General features: G+C 30.7%; 2 protein-coding genes across 2 annotated transcripts in view; one reads left to right on the top strand and one right to left on the bottom strand.

Moving 5' to 3' along the window:
* LOC139425042 (uncharacterized) lies at positions 1-8,206 on the top strand. Its single transcript, XM_087158378.1, has 5 exons — positions 1-293; positions 574-851; positions 1,877-2,009; positions 5,508-5,591; positions 7,892-8,206. Exons 1-5 carry the CDS (start codon positions 144-146, stop codon positions 7,952-7,954), a joined length of 708 nt encoding a protein of 235 aa, XP_087014504.1. The 5' UTR covers positions 1-143; the 3' UTR covers positions 7,955-8,206.
* Positions 8,207-11,307: 3,101 nt separating this feature from the next.
* Positions 11,308-16,117, bottom strand: part of LOC107442949 (corticotropin-releasing hormone-binding protein) — a 34,171-nt gene continuing 29,361 nt past the window's right edge. The window contains exons 8-9 of the mRNA XM_087156729.1: positions 14,493-14,649; positions 11,308-11,516 (exon numbers count right to left, since the gene is read on the bottom strand). Of these exons, the coding sequence (XP_087012855.1) occupies positions 14,495-14,649 (155 nt within the window). The 3' untranslated portion in view covers positions 11,308-11,516; positions 14,493-14,494. The remainder of the gene's footprint in view (positions 11,517-14,492; positions 14,650-16,117) is intronic.

The following is a 16,117-nucleotide window of genomic DNA, read 5'->3' as shown; positions in this document are numbered from 1 at the left end:
GAGTCTAATAGTATGGCCACAGGGACTGTATGGTAACTAAAGTCCAAAGAGTTTAAATCAGTTGATAAAAAATATTAAACTGGAAATAATAATCCTCATTGAAATTTTAAATCTGTGTGCTGTAAGCATCTCATTGTTTTCAGATGATATTTGGGAGAGATCTGATGGATGTGTGTTCCACTTTCACAACACTCCCCTCAAGACGGAGAGAATCTCTAACATCCTCCACCCTCTACCCTAGAAGACAAGGAAGTCTCACCCACATATCATCATCTGCTGATCCATCCACCAGGGTATGATCATTTATTTTAAGGTTTTTCTGCAGCTCATCTATAGAGTGTCTTCTTCTTTTTCTCCTTTCATTACTTATAAAAGTACTTCCTTTTTTACAAATTTAAAAATTCAAAATGAAAAAATCTCGTTAAAACATTCTAAAAGAGTTCAGGGTGAAGAAACAGAGATTTTGAAAACCAATTCTTAGAAAATCTACCTCAATAAAATAAATCGAGCAAAAACTCTATACAAATACTCTCTTAATATGATATTTAATTTTATTAATAATTTTTATTGCAGTTAAACGATCTGAGAGAGGCGAGATTACCTCCGCCAACTCGGAGCACTGAACAAGGCAGACGTCGACGAATGTCCGTAACAAGTAGCCAAGGGTCAAGAATGGCTAATGTTGGAAGCGGACATGACTACCTCAGCGAGAGAGGAAGCTTGTGTCACAGTTCTCTAGGACATTTAAGATTCGATTCTGATCCTTGGCAATCCAGAGGTCGAAGCAGTCACAGTGACTTTCTCAATGAAGTCAGCATGCCGCCACCCTCTTCAACAATCACCAGACAAAGGTTACTCATTTTCTAAAATCATAGCTGCTCTAAACAATCGAATAAATCAAATCACTGAAAAAAGGTCTGAAATTCACGGGAGTTTAACGATACATTTTGAAATTTTTTTAAGAAGCAAAAGGGCAATTAAAAAAATCTGCTTCACATGGACTTAATGACACGGTGCAAATAATGAAATAAAAGCATCGAGGAAAAGCTAAAATGATAATTTCTTTTAATTTTACGTAAAATTAGTTTTTTTTTCCAACTAAAAAGAATTTTCATACAAAATATTTTACATTGTTCGTGTTTTGCGGTTAGTCGCTTAATACTTTTTTTTCACACTTCGAAAACAAAAATCGGCTATTGAAAATTTTCTGTTTTAGATATCCTAAATTGTATCATTTCTCATTCGATCGATATCTTCGAAACTTCCAGAAATACCAATCACAAAATGCAGCAACTGATAGTTTTTCTAACATGTTCTATCAGTTACTATAACATGTTTTATCCATATATTTTTTTATCCGTTTTAGAATACTAGTTGTTGTTTAAATGTGTGAAATGAACTGAAATGAAAATCACTGTCCAATTTATTAGATTCTACGTAAAATCTTAATTAGCAGAATACAGTTTTATTTTTTTTACGCGCCTGAAATCTTATGAGACTTGTTTTAATGAAGATATGATTTGCACGAGTATATAGGCAATACTTTTATATCTATTTAAGCGTACATGTCATGGGGTTTTTATTGAGGAGATTTTTTATAGACTTCCTATTTGTATTTATTTTTAAGATATTGCATTTCAATGTCAACCCATTGATACAGGAGCTTAAACAAGTGAAAAATTGGTTTCAGCCGAGTAAAAACAATGTAGCTGTAGATTATCTCCTGATAATTAAGATATTATATGGAATCTTATAGGGCGTCTAATAATTTGACCGGAGAACTGTATGTATCGGGTTTCATAAAACATTATCAAATTGTAGCATTTCTAAAAATTCTCAAAAGCACTTATAACACACGATTTTTAATCCTCCCCAGAGTGTGGTCGGAAACTGGACGTTCTTTTGATGATACAACCCTTAGAGCTGTTTCTTCAAAGAATTTGAGAGATGGATCCGATTTCTTGATTCCTGGTTCTACTCCGATTTCGTCCAGAAGATTATACAGTGATGTGAGTATTATTGCACTAACAATTAAGCTGAAACAATTTTATGTATTATCATATTAAGCAGAGCTTTTGTTCCTCCCATCAAAATTGAAGATATTCAATAATCAATGCTCAACTCAAACATTTACCACAAACAACAGTTTTCCTGAGATCAGTCAAAACACAACATCAATTGCAGGTGATTTCGCTTAGTACCTCTTGAAAACTCCCATTTACGTAGCGGTATCTATTACTAAAATTAATTAAACATCATTTGCGTCGATAATAAGAAAGGTGATTTTTTACGATTTCTCAATATTAATAAGTACTTCTTCTTCATTCATTTAGTTTTTTATGACGAGGCTCAGATTTCTGTTTCAATTTGTTCCCATTAACAAAATTAATTAAGTATTATTGCCGTCAGAGACAGCATGGCAATTCTGAGTTTACGAATATATAGTGTTCATCTCCTCAGACTTGTACCCAACCCAGAAGGCAAGGGAACTCTTGGCTCTGGCATTGGTACGGGCAAGCCTTCGTGGAGGACATTTTTGATGTAACTAAACCGCTATGGCGTTATATGGAGAGGGAAACCACGAAAAGCTCCTACGATTCATCCGATGACAAGGGTATTCTAATCCATAATATCACTGAGGATATTTCACGTCTGGTGTGGGTGAGCCGAGAGGAGAACTCGTATCAGCCAGTCACAGCTGGAACTCGATCCCGGCACACACGAATAATATATCCTTTCTCCATTCTTTCAGCTTCTTCATATAAATTTTCTTTATCGCCGTTTATTCTCGCCAACCAATCCTGATTAAATAATGCGGTATTAAATACTACTTTTTTCGCCATTATAAGTGCTGCGATGATAAGAATCTATTATGTCACTCTAGGCACCTAATATAGGTACAGTGATAATAGGTTTATGACTACCCTCCAGAAAGCGTATGTATCACCCGCACTACACATTCATGGCACTAAATACTACAATCTTCTTATTATTTGTTGTACATTCCGATTCGACTTCATATCATAATAGGAGATTCATATAGTATCATTTAAAGTCTGATATTCAGAATTTACCATCGTTTTTAGATGTATTGCGAGAATCAGCTAAACACCCGCTTTTCGTACAGGGTGAAAAAAATTAATAGGATTGGCTGTTCAACGATGGTTATAAAGTAGAGCAACATATCATATGATAAAAAAAGGTTGTGATCTTCTTATTACGATGACTGGTGACCATATATGGCAGTACTTTTACTTTCGTTACTTGTACCGCTGGTACAAGTAAAAAGTGCGTACTTTTACTTGTACTTCGTTACTTTTTAAATTTAATACTTTTACTTGTACTTTCGTTACTTTTTTAGGGAAAAAGTACAAGTATTTGTAACGGAAATGTCGAATGAAATCGTTACTTTTTTCTAAAACTCGGTAAGGTTTAAAAAATAAAATTAATTAAAAAAAGTTTGCTGCTGGCCTGGTACCTTGCATCAAATTTAATTGGTTGGAAGAAAAAGCTAGGGAGGAGGCTACAAAAAAATTGGAAAGAATTGTCCAAGCTGAACACCCTGATATAACTATTAACGTAACAGAAAAAAACCCAGGGATTTTAAGTTTTCTAAAGCTGAAAACATCATGCCAATCACCAGCGACAGAAGAATTTATGGCATACATGAGCTCAAATGTCGAAACGGGAAGCATATCAATTTTGAATCGATATCCAATTGTAAGAAGCACCAATTTCAGTATTATATGTGAAATATAATACTGCAGCACCTTCTAGTGCTCCCGTGGAGCGCTTATTTAGCGTGGCTAAGCATGTTCTGAGAAATTCTCGCAGCAGACTCAGTGACACCACTTTCAAAATGCAATTATTTTGCAAAATGGAAAAAAAATATTAATTAGCAAGTTATTTTCATTCATTTTCGAGTTTTATGCATTTATTTAATACATTTTAAATAAAAAATGTTGGATTTTGTTATTATGTTTTTCAATTTTCTTTTTGAACTCCTTAATAATACATTTTTGTTTTAATACATTTTTTACTAAATACATTTTTACCTAGTACATTTTTTACTAGAATTATGTTAATGCCCGGCCTTGTCAAACAACGCCCAGTCAAATCTCTAAGAACTTCAGAACTATTTGTGCTATTGAAAACTATTATAATTACTATTTTAACTCTTGAAAACTCGAAGGTATTAATTTAGCCGCTGTTTACAAATTCGTTTACAAATTTTAATTATTCCGTTAGACAGAAATGTTCGGAAAATGATTTTCTCGCATGACTTCAGCATTAGCCATTGTTACAAATAAAACTGTAGACTGTTCTGTTTTAACTTATACTGCACATTCAATTATTTTTTACTAGCTCAAATTTCACAAAGCTATCTGAAACCCCGTGTTTCCTTTGTTTATGTTTGTGCTTTTAAAACGCGTTTCTATAGAGTAAAACAATTTTAAATCAATGGTGAATAAAAATAATGAACTAAAAATTAAAATCAATAGATAAAATTTATTTTTCGTGCAAATTCATAAAAAGTTTGATATTAAAATTATATTTGATTTTAAAATTATATTATACGATTATATTATAAAATTATGTTATAATATTCTTCCGAACTTAAAAATAAATTAATGTCCATAACTTTCAAAAATAAAAATAATTAAATAAATAACAACAGTTTTGCAAAAACATTAAAGAACATAAGAATATTATTCAATAAAATTTTAGGTTATTTTGAATTTTCGATTTCCTAGAAATGGACTTTTAAATTGTTACTTTTTTTGTTTAGTACTTGTACTTTTTACTCGTTACTTTTTAAAATACGAACTTTTTACTTTTTACTCGTTACTTTTTTTAAAAATACTTGTACTTTTACTCGTTACTTTTTAAAAGTAACGTTGCCATATATGCTGGTGACCCATGGGTCAGATGCTTTTTCTTTCTGGATAGACACCGCCACACCATTTCAAAGAATGGGTTGCTGTCTCCATGGATGTCCTGCCCTATGTACGTGTTTCACAAAACACTTCTTCAGCATTCATATTTATATTGAAATCTACCGTCCAGTCAGTACGTTATGCGTTAATAGTAAAAAGAATGTAAAAATACTTTAAATTATTATGATGTAAGTGCATTAAAACTGCCTGCTAGTGAAAAGAAAAACAGCAGCGCATGCGCACTGTTTACTCTTGAAGAGAGTTGAAAAGTGTGTGGACGCCATCCAATCCAAAACAAGCACCCATTTTGACAATGGGTAATAATTCATAAAAACGGGTCAAATTTCTGATTGATTAGAGCTGCAAATCATTCATATTATAAAACAAATAGAGTGGAAAATTCTTTTTTTTAGGGGATAGTCACCGAGAGTGCATTGGGTTACAGATTTGTAAAAGTTACCTATAAATATTCAGCTTTATTTATACAGATTTATTTATATATATATATATATATATATATATATATATATATATATATATAAATAAATCTTCTTTTAAAACATATTTTAGGATCCATCTATGGTTGAAAGTGGAGATTTACTAAATGTGAGCTACAATGATGCATTGCTCAAAGAAAACAAGCAAAACTTTAAAGTGAGTCATTATTTGCGACTAAAAAGTCTGTTTTTTTTCTTTTTTTTTTTGGCATAGCTCTAAATAAGTATTTAAAAAAATGAATCAAAATAAGTGAAGAAAAGAAATGGATTCCATTTTTCAAAAAAAAATAAAAAATAGATCCAAGTAAAGTTCGTAATGGGATGCCGTCCATTTGCCACATAGTACATATTTTTTTTTTCAAAAAAAAAAATTAGTCCTTTTCAAAACAAAAAAATATATTCAATGTCAACAGTTATTATAATGCTGTCCAATAGTGGTATAAAATTGGAACTTTTGAAACCCCTCTATCGTTTAGAGTTCTGAATACGTAGACATCACTTAAAATGATGGTTTCTGGGTCGATATCTGCCCTACCAACATGGGGGGACCCGGACGTGATACTTACACGCCTACCTTGACAGAAACTCCCACTTCGATTTGAACACGCTTATTTCGATGGATGGTCCACACTGAACAGTTGACTTGCTACATGTGACTGCGACATTATCCACCTCCTCGAGGCCGTAGCTACTCAGTTTCGATCATGTATTCAATCGACTGCTAAAGGCAACACCGTGAACTTAATACAGATCTCACGATCTGCAAAAGTACGGTGATCTTTATACACAGCTCTCCCGGCCTCCCACAAAACGGCAGTGAATCCACTAGTGGTATCCCATTCATCGAATTCTATCACAGATATAATTCTGGTGGGAGAGTACTGTAGTGTATATCTACCAAATACTGGAACTGGTTTTGCATTCTTCAACATAAATCATTCTAATCATTACACAATTAATAATAACAACTCAGTCTTTCAAGCCGAACAACGTGCTATTTTAGAATGCATTAGATTCATCAAATCACAGACTTCATTTAAGGCATATAAAAAATATACAATCTGGTCGGATTCTGAAGCAGTATTATACTCTATAATCAACCCGAGCACGAAAAATTCACTCTCGGCTAAAGTACAAAAATTACTCCTTAATACAAATATATTTATCTCATGGATTAAAGCACATGATGACAGAACAGGTAATGAAAATGCAGATGCCCTACCTAAATTATCGACAACTAAACAACAAAATTACTCATATCCCTTCCCGATCTCACATCTTAAGAATCAACTTCAGAACTCTGTATCACAAATTTGGCAAAATTATTGGAACGATTCAGATAAGGGAAGAAGATTATATAAAATTATTAATAAAGTAGATTATTTTAAGACGATACCATCCAAACAAGAAATCTGGTTTCTAACTGGGCATGGTCCTTTTCCATTTTATTTTAAATATCTAAACATCTCAGATAATGATCACTGCACGTGCGCCCTTCTGGGCACTCCAGAACACTATCTTACGGAATGCATCTAAACAGCTTCATGGCATACTCGTGCATCGAATATCACTAATCTACCAACTTGGCAAAAACAATTCATAACTAACAATACACTTAAAACCAAATTATTATTAGTAATGAATTTTCTTTCTGATAATGATAATATTCTAAAATTTTAAATATAAAAAAAAAAAAAAAATATTATATATTTTGGAATGCCTACCTATATATTGTAAATACTGTACATATATTTTCTTTTTAACTTTTTTTTTATTATTATAACATTTTAATTACTTTCTTTTATTATTTAACACCTATAAATCAAAATTTTAATGAAGAACTAAATATATATATATATATATATTATATATTTTTTATTACCCTTTTTTTTCCTTTATATTAATTTACTTTCCAAAATTCATTTATTGTCACTTTCTATAGGTCATATATATATTGTTTAAACTATAATTAATATTTCTGTCTATTTGTAAACAAATTAATATTTCTGTATATTTGTAAACAAAATTGCAACCTCCTTTCTTTTGAAACTTTAAATAATTGATTGAGGTTGGCTGGAAGTAGTTGCCAGACGCGGATTATACGGGTAAGGGTTTTACTAACCTATGTACGTATCCGCGTCTGGGAGGAAAGGAAAGGAAAGTGTATATCTACCACTACAAAAATATAATTCCAATTCACTAGTATATATAAGACATGTTAACTAGATTCTATCGTGGGGATACCTTTTCATAGATGAAGGTTGACATTATTGGCTTACATTAAAGTTGTTATTCCCACAAACTAAATTGAAAAAGTTTCAATTTGACTACTTTAATTTTGAAAGATGAGTAACACAAATGTTTAAATAAATGATCCAACACAGTAGAAAAATATGATACATTTTTGATTATTCCAGAAATGAATTTTCTTTTCTAATATTGTTTTCTTCTTCACAGAATGACCGAAGAGATAAAAGAAGCTACACTAATTCTAGTCTGCAATATAGTAGTGACTTGTAATTGTTCTACTGCAATATTTTATTTGTGCCAATGAAGGACATTTTAGTTATTCTATTGTGTGAAGTAATTGTACATAAGAAACGTGGATGTTTTTTTTTTATTTTTTACATAAATGTTTGTCCTTTTTTATGCATTAATACCTTCTTTTTTTTTAAATGTATCAACTCACATTGCAAGTAATTTTAAAGTTAAGAATTTTGAATTAAATAGCATGCAATCACCGTTTCAAATTATGTTGTTTTTCAAGAAAAAGGATAAATTCGTTGCATTTTAATCTACAAGATAAGAAAGAAATCTGCATTTGTATCTTCTATAAGAAGTGTATCATAATTATTAGCAAGTTAACTTATAATATATATATATATATATATATATATATACCCTCAATCAATATATATATATATATATATATATATATATATATATATATATATATATATATATATATATATATATATATATATATATATATATATATATATATATACCATATATATATATATATATATATTACCCAGTGCAGTCATGAGAAAAGTGCCCATGAAAAGTTGCGCTCCTTGGTTATATGTTAGGGAAAATCTTGCAACGTAAATTCCGTAAAATGTTTCAATTTAGGGAAAGAGGGAAATCTTCGTAAATGCTATTGGTTTATGAAATAGATCGAGCGTTTCCCACAGAGAGCAAAGGGAAAAATGTCCTGCTTTTAATTAAATGCATGCTTGAGCCAAAAATAGATTTAAGAACAGGATGTGGCTTTTAAAAGTGTGAGAAAGTATTTCGAATTTTTCCCCAAAAATTTTGTTTTCTTTTATCTTTTCAAAATATTTCTTTTAATGAATTTAGAATAAAACGCATTTACTGAGTAAAATATTTTTCTGCAACACATTTTGTTTTTTACACAAAAATTCTTTTAGAAACAAAAAAAAACATTACATTTTAAATTGAAATGCAATGAAGAAAACCTGAACGTTTTATTTGTGATGTACATTTAGTTCTGCTTTTCCAAGCATTTTTCTCATAAAATGAAAATGGATCAATTATTTATAATTAATCACAGTGCACGCGATTCTTATACATAAGAGTTGAAATTGTGGTTGGTCAATTTTTATTTATCATTTAGGAAAATCGTATTTTTTCCTAATTGAAATAAATCTATCCATAGCATTACAGTAAACATGAAACCATAACGGCTCATATTAAAAATCAAATTTCTTGTTTATTTTGAATAATAGTTTCGTCAAAACTCAGTATTTAAGATTGTGTTTGAAATTGCACTTTTCTGTAACAAACTGTTTTTTTAATAAAGAAATTGTTTATTGAATTTGTGTCTTTAATAATGAATAATATTTGCATAATATCAAATGAGGAGTTCATTCATTATGGACAACATAATTTTGGAAAGTGTGACGAGATGTGAAATGAATGAAAGAAAATGATTTTTGGCTAAGCACCTTTTCAATATTTCTAAAACATGGCACTCAAGGGCTGGCTTCTCCATATAACTCATCTCTATCTATATATCACTCATATCCATCTATATATCACTCATCTATATCTTTTCTATATCTCTATCTATATATTACCCATATCTCTACCTATATCTCTTTTTAATCTATCTGTTAGTACAGCAAGGTGTTAGGACGACTTAAATTACCCTTTGTAGTATGGCTTTTGCAGTATGAATGAAAATAGTAAATAACAATAGATAACTTATGACACTATACATAACTAATCGAAAAATGTTTGTTGAAGAATTGGTAACTGAGAAAAAAACTAGTTTTTATTTATTTTTTTGTTTTTCCAAGACATGGTTCTGAAGTTCTCCTACAAATGAAAATTTAATCTCAGTTTGTGTACGTTACGATACATTGGTATACACCAAACTTCACATTTTGAGTTTAATCGGATCCAGGCTGTGATTATTAACTTTTTCGGCTGGCACCCCATTGTCACCATTAATAATAAAAATATCTCACACACAACATGAATTAAATTCCACTGACATCTTTCGTTTTCATACACATCGCTTCTTCATTTTAAATTTAATATTTTGATGGTGTTTTTAAGAAATTAAAAACATCTTAAATGTTTAATCACTCTTTATTTCATTCTATTTATATTTTATTTTATTGAATAACCGTCGTTGAACAGCAGACCCCAATTTTATGGGTTTACGATTACTCATGCTCAACTCCGTAGCCGTGTCATTTTGAACCCATTCCAGAAGACAAAGGAACTACTGGATCGAGTATTGGGGAAAAAATTTGCCTTCGAGTAGGACTTTTTTTGATGCAGCTAGCCCGCATGTGCGTTACATAGAGAGGAAGACCACGAGAACCTCCCACGGTTAACGTGACGGTAAGGGGACTCTAACCCGTGATCCGTCTACCACTGAGAATATTTCACGTCAGCACTGCGGTTGACTGCAAGCCGGATGCGGAAATCGTATCGACTGGGATTCGAACCCGGTTCGCATCATTGGAAGGCGAACACTCTATTCCCTGAGCCACCGCGGCTCATTCTATTTATATTATTTTCCTTCAATATATGCCCTTCTTAAACATAAAATATTGTTTGACATATCCGGAAAAAAGAATAATAAGCCTGCACGATGGGTCGTTAGATAAGTTGTCCACCTATTTTCTCAATTCACGCACAAAACAATAGCACTAAAATTGCAATATTATTTATAAATAGAGCAAACAAATTATTTTTCCACCCTATATTCCAGTCAAAGAGTTCTAGCAAAAATGTTCTCTGTGCATATTGTAGAAGTAAAATTATTTTTAAAAAAATATAACTATAAATTGACAAGTTGTGAAATACTATTGTGAAATATTAATTAAAAAAGATCAAAGTTTGATTTAATAATCAAACTTTGATCTTTTTTAAGTAAATCTGAACTACAGTCCCTGGCCAATTTATTAGACGCACTGTAAAGATTCTATGTAAAATCTTAATTATACAGGTGATACTCTTTACAGCTTTATTGTTTATACGCTGCTGGAACCGATTTGTACGTTCGTTCGTTCGTTTACGTTCTTGTATCCATTCGTGAAATTAGACTATGTATTATGTAAATATAGAACATTTACTATATCAGGTAATATATTACTATATTATAATAATTGGAACAAATTATGAGACACACTGTAGTGTTTTAATAATGGCATGGTTTTCCTCGAGTTCATAGGCAACACTGTTATATTTAAACATGCATGTAATGGGTATTTACAGAGGAGATTTTTAATAGACTTCCCATTTGTATTTATTTTTAATATAATGCATTACAATGTTAACCCATTTATATACGAAATATATAAGAATAACTAGAATAAATAAAAAGAGCAATATCCAATGAGAGTATTTTAATGAGGAATATTACAACAGTTAGATATTTAATGGAATATTTTAAGATGCCTACACATAAATTATTTCAACATTTTTACGCACATGTAGTCAGTTGGTTGTTGTGTTCAAAGAACCTTCTTTATCCTGTAAAATAACTGTTTCGGTTGATAGCGCTGTTTACTGTCTCTCCTCATTTGCCTCAATCATACTTCTGAAATGAAATTAAAGAAATAATATGGATAAATTGTGAAATACTAATGGACAAAGAGTCGTTGTTTAAAGTAATAACTGAAAAAAATAACTCATAAAACACTTAGAATTGCAATCATTTCAAAGAAATTTGAATTTCTCAAGAAAATTTACAAAAAAATAGCTCTTTTAGTGGGTCAAATTTCAAACTTTCTTGTTGCATTTCAGCGAGCGGCAGATCGGACCGCACTTTATTTTTGACTACAAGTTTAAGAGGAAATAATTATGGTATTTATAATCGAAATATCATTACTTCATGGTACATTTCTCTTCAGATCCTTGTTAGTTTTTGAACAGCGAAATCAAAAACGATTTTTTATTGTTTATTACTAAAAAGTACACTGGATCCAAGTACATTAAAATAAAAAATTCCATTGGCAATAAATTTTAAAGCACTAATACTGTCGGGGAATTTTTTATTAACATAAAATAAATTTCAAGGAGATTTTTTAAATGTTGGAATCCTGCCTGCTATTTATTAAAATCAACCATTTTAGTATTTAAGTTGCGGTCTGTTTTCAGAATGTATTACGGTTACAGGCACTCTTTCCTCTAAGCCAATCTAATTATGAAATCATACTGAAAAGAAGGTATCAGATTTTTTTTTGATTAAAATCCTCGGTTAAATCAAATCATTTTTTTAAAGAAATGATTTATGAAGATATTTTAATAAGAGATGATTCAAATTTTTTTGTTATTGATTTTCAATGTTTTAATGCATTGCTACGTTAACAAGTTTCAAAGGGTAATCATTTAAGCATTAGTACTAATAAATCGACAGTACTGAGCGTGTCATAAATTACAGAACTTTGAACACGAAATTTTAAATAACTTTTTTTTTTAAATTTATAAGAATGCAAATGAAAGACAAACTAAGGAAATTTCAGCTCGTGAACCAGTTTAGTTTAACTTTTATAATAAGCCTAGACAAATGATTATTTTTTTTTCTATTGAAATCTTTACTTAATATTGAGATTTAACTGATCTTGTACAGAAATAATAAATGGCCTTCTTATGGGTTATATGTGTTGGCCAAACAAACACCCATATAACTAATAAGTTTAAATTTTAAAATCGCGATGTCAAAAGTATATCGGGATATTTTCCCATTTCATCTAAATTCTACATGGGTTTCAGTATTTTTGTTACCTAAAATAAAATTTAGCTATTTTCACACAATTTATGAGTTATATAATATATTATAACAATATTATCAATTGATATTATATATATTGGTATAATTGATATAATTAATGATGAATGATTGCTATGATTATACAATATTCATAATGGATAGTGTCATAAATGATCAATTGATTGTGGATGACAATAATATCAACTGCTAAATGATTAATTGATAATAATTTTATACCGATTATATGATTATATAATGGATATAATTGATAATTATTATATATTATATACGCTATGATATCAATCATATAATATATTATAACAATAATATCAATGGATTAATTGATTTTATTAATATATATTATAATTGATATTATCACTATAATATCAATTATATCAATATCAATTATAATAGCAATATATATTCAATAATTATTAGTATGTAAGATGCTCCCGATATTATCATATTCGATGCCTCTATTTTTATTATCGGTAGCCAGTGAGCTGCTCATTGTTCTACTTGTTGTCGGTGGCCTCCAAAATAATCGATAAGTACTCCTTTCTGCTCACAAAGTTATATGATATCATCATTCAACAAAATGATACTATAAAGTTTGGTGATCAACAAAGATGTGAGCAAATCGTTATTAATAGTTGGTATTAAATTGTTTAAAGTATTAGAATTTAATACATTTCAAAGCCTTGAATTAAAAGTCGTTTTGACGAATAAAATATTATAGTTTAAAATTACCAGTGAGAGTGAAATATAAAATTTCTTCAATTTTCGATAATACTACACCCCGAAAGATGTGATCAGATGCAAAACCACCCTTTGGAAACTGCTGTGCATATATATATACTGGGGGAGGCTAAACCCCCTGTTCGCTGCCGCTGACCAACCCCGATAATTGCTTCGCAATAATTGTCTTTTCTTGGCAGAAAACAGTTTTTCTACTAAAGTTAAATTTATTCCCTTAACATATATGTACTAAAAGGAATTCTGTTTGCTTACGCTTGCCCCTCTTCTTCCCACGTCCAAATATTACTATCGATTAGTGTTATAAACATTTAGATCTCTTGTTGAACATAAGTAATTTTTCGAAGTAATCATTTTTTTAAATAACAATCATATTCTTATAACATTATATTGTTCAAACAAATTTGATGAGTTCACAACCATAATTTAATATTTTCGCTAATAATAGCAGTTCGGGAAAATAAGTTTAAATGAGGGATACAAAAATATTTAGAAGAAAACAATGCCTATGCGACTTTTGTTAATTTTATGCTGATGACAACCAAAACAATATTGAAATATAAATGAGGAAAAACTGGATCCCATCTCGTGATTTTTTCGCCAATAGAGATGAACGGACAACAATGGAAAACTCTGACACCATTATTAGACATACTCACTATGAAATAAAAATCACCTCTCTGCTTTAGATGGTAAGTTTAGTCGTAACATTTTAGCAAGCAGCATTATTAAAAATTATTACCTTTTCACACATATACGTTCTCAATTTTAATTGGCTGTTTTGTGCGTTACTAACCGCAAGTGTTCTGTGATTGATTGGTTAGTAAAATTATTTTTAGTCTTTTTTTAGTTTTGATTTAAGAATTTGTTCATCATCAAGAAACAAATACTTCTTAGCTATCATGAGGGTTTGCGAGCAACATGGATGAAGAGGGGGGGGGAGAGAATAAGGAAATAAAGCATCTGTATTGAAATCCTCTGGTACATTCTGTTTTCAGAATTATGGATTATTCTGACTATTTGAGAAAGTGAATGAATAAGACTTACATTTAAGCAGCTGATTGTAAGAGAGTTGGGCAGACGAGGCTGGGAGATCCCCAATCCATCAACAGGTTGAAGCTTACAGTTACAGAGTTCTCGAACATTCCGCTCGATACTAAACGCACAGCTGAATTGCCGCATGCAACATCCACCGAACTACGACCTATAATCAATAACCACTATTTCAATACACAAAGAGTACTTTAGGGATCATTTAAATGTAATGATGAATTATGTGGGTGCTTCCTCAATCTTTTTTCTAACAAGCGCTTAATATAAAAAATTCATTTACTTGCCAATGACTACTTCCCTCATTATCCCGAGATAACTCGGGTATGTATATATTTGAAATATTTTTTATCCCGAGTTAACTCGGGTATGTATAGATTGGAAATATTTTTTATCCCGAGTTAGCTCGGGTATGTATAGATTGGAAATATTTTTTATCCCGAGATAACTCGGGTATGTATAGATTGGAAATATTTTTTATCCCGAGTTAGCTCGGGTATGTATAGATTGGAAATATTTTTTATCCCGAGTTAACTCGGGTATGTATAGATTGGAAATATTTTTTATCCCGAGTTAGCTCGGGTATGTATAGATTGGAAATATTTTTTATCCCGAGATAACTCGGGTATGTATAGATGGGAAATATTTTTTATCCCGAGATAACTCGGGTATGTATAGATGGGAAATATTTTTTATCCCGAGATAACTCGGGTATGTATAGATGGGAAATATTTTTTATCCCGAGATAACTCGGGTATGTATAGATTGGAAATATTTTTTATCCCGAGTTAACTCGGGTATGTATAGATTGGAAATATTTTTTATCCCGAGTTAACTCGGGTATGTATAGATTGGAAATATTTTTTATCCCGAGATAACTCGGGTATGTATAGATGGGAAATATTTTTTATCCCGAGATAACTCGGGTATGTATAGATGGGAAATATTTTTTATCCCGAGATAACTCGGGTATGTATAGATGGGAAATATTTTTTATCCCGAGATAACTCGGGTATGTATAGATTGGAAATATTTTTTATCCCGAGATAACTCGGGTATGTATAGATGGGAAATATTTTTTATCCCGAGTTAACTCGGGTATGTATAGATTGGAAATATTTTTTATCCCGAGTTAACTCGGGTATGTATAGATTGGAAATAATTTTTATCCCGAGTTAACTCGGGTATGTATAGATTGGAAATAATTTTTATCCCGAGTTAACTCGGGTATGTATAGATTGGAAATATTTTTTATCCCGAGATAACTCGGGTATGTATAGATTGGAAATATATACATACCCGAGTTAACTCGAGTAAACATTATATATATATCGGGTATGTATATATTGGAAATATATACATACCCGATATATATATTTGCTACACCCGAGATAACTCGGGTGTAGCAGAATTTGTCCGTTTGTTTTGTTTTGATACCTTTTTACTCGTCCGGACGCAAAAAAAAAAAAAAAAATACTAAAAATAAGAATCTGTTGTGATTGGCAGTTTGTCAAGTTTTACTGTTGGATTGTGGGACTGCACACGTGTTTTGTGTTATTTTACATACAATGGTTGGTGAATTGACATAGGAAAAAAAGGTTAAAATAATGGCGTATCACTTT

Source organism: Parasteatoda tepidariorum, chromosome 2 (assembly GCF_982258835.1).
Source record: "Parasteatoda tepidariorum strain Cologne lab strain chromosome 2, Ptep-v5.0, whole genome shotgun sequence".
Taxonomy (NCBI): Eukaryota; Metazoa; Arthropoda; class Arachnida; order Araneae; family Theridiidae; genus Parasteatoda; species Parasteatoda tepidariorum.
The sequence above is the reverse complement of the archived record's forward strand: the minus strand, read 5'-3'. Positions and strand labels throughout refer to the sequence as shown.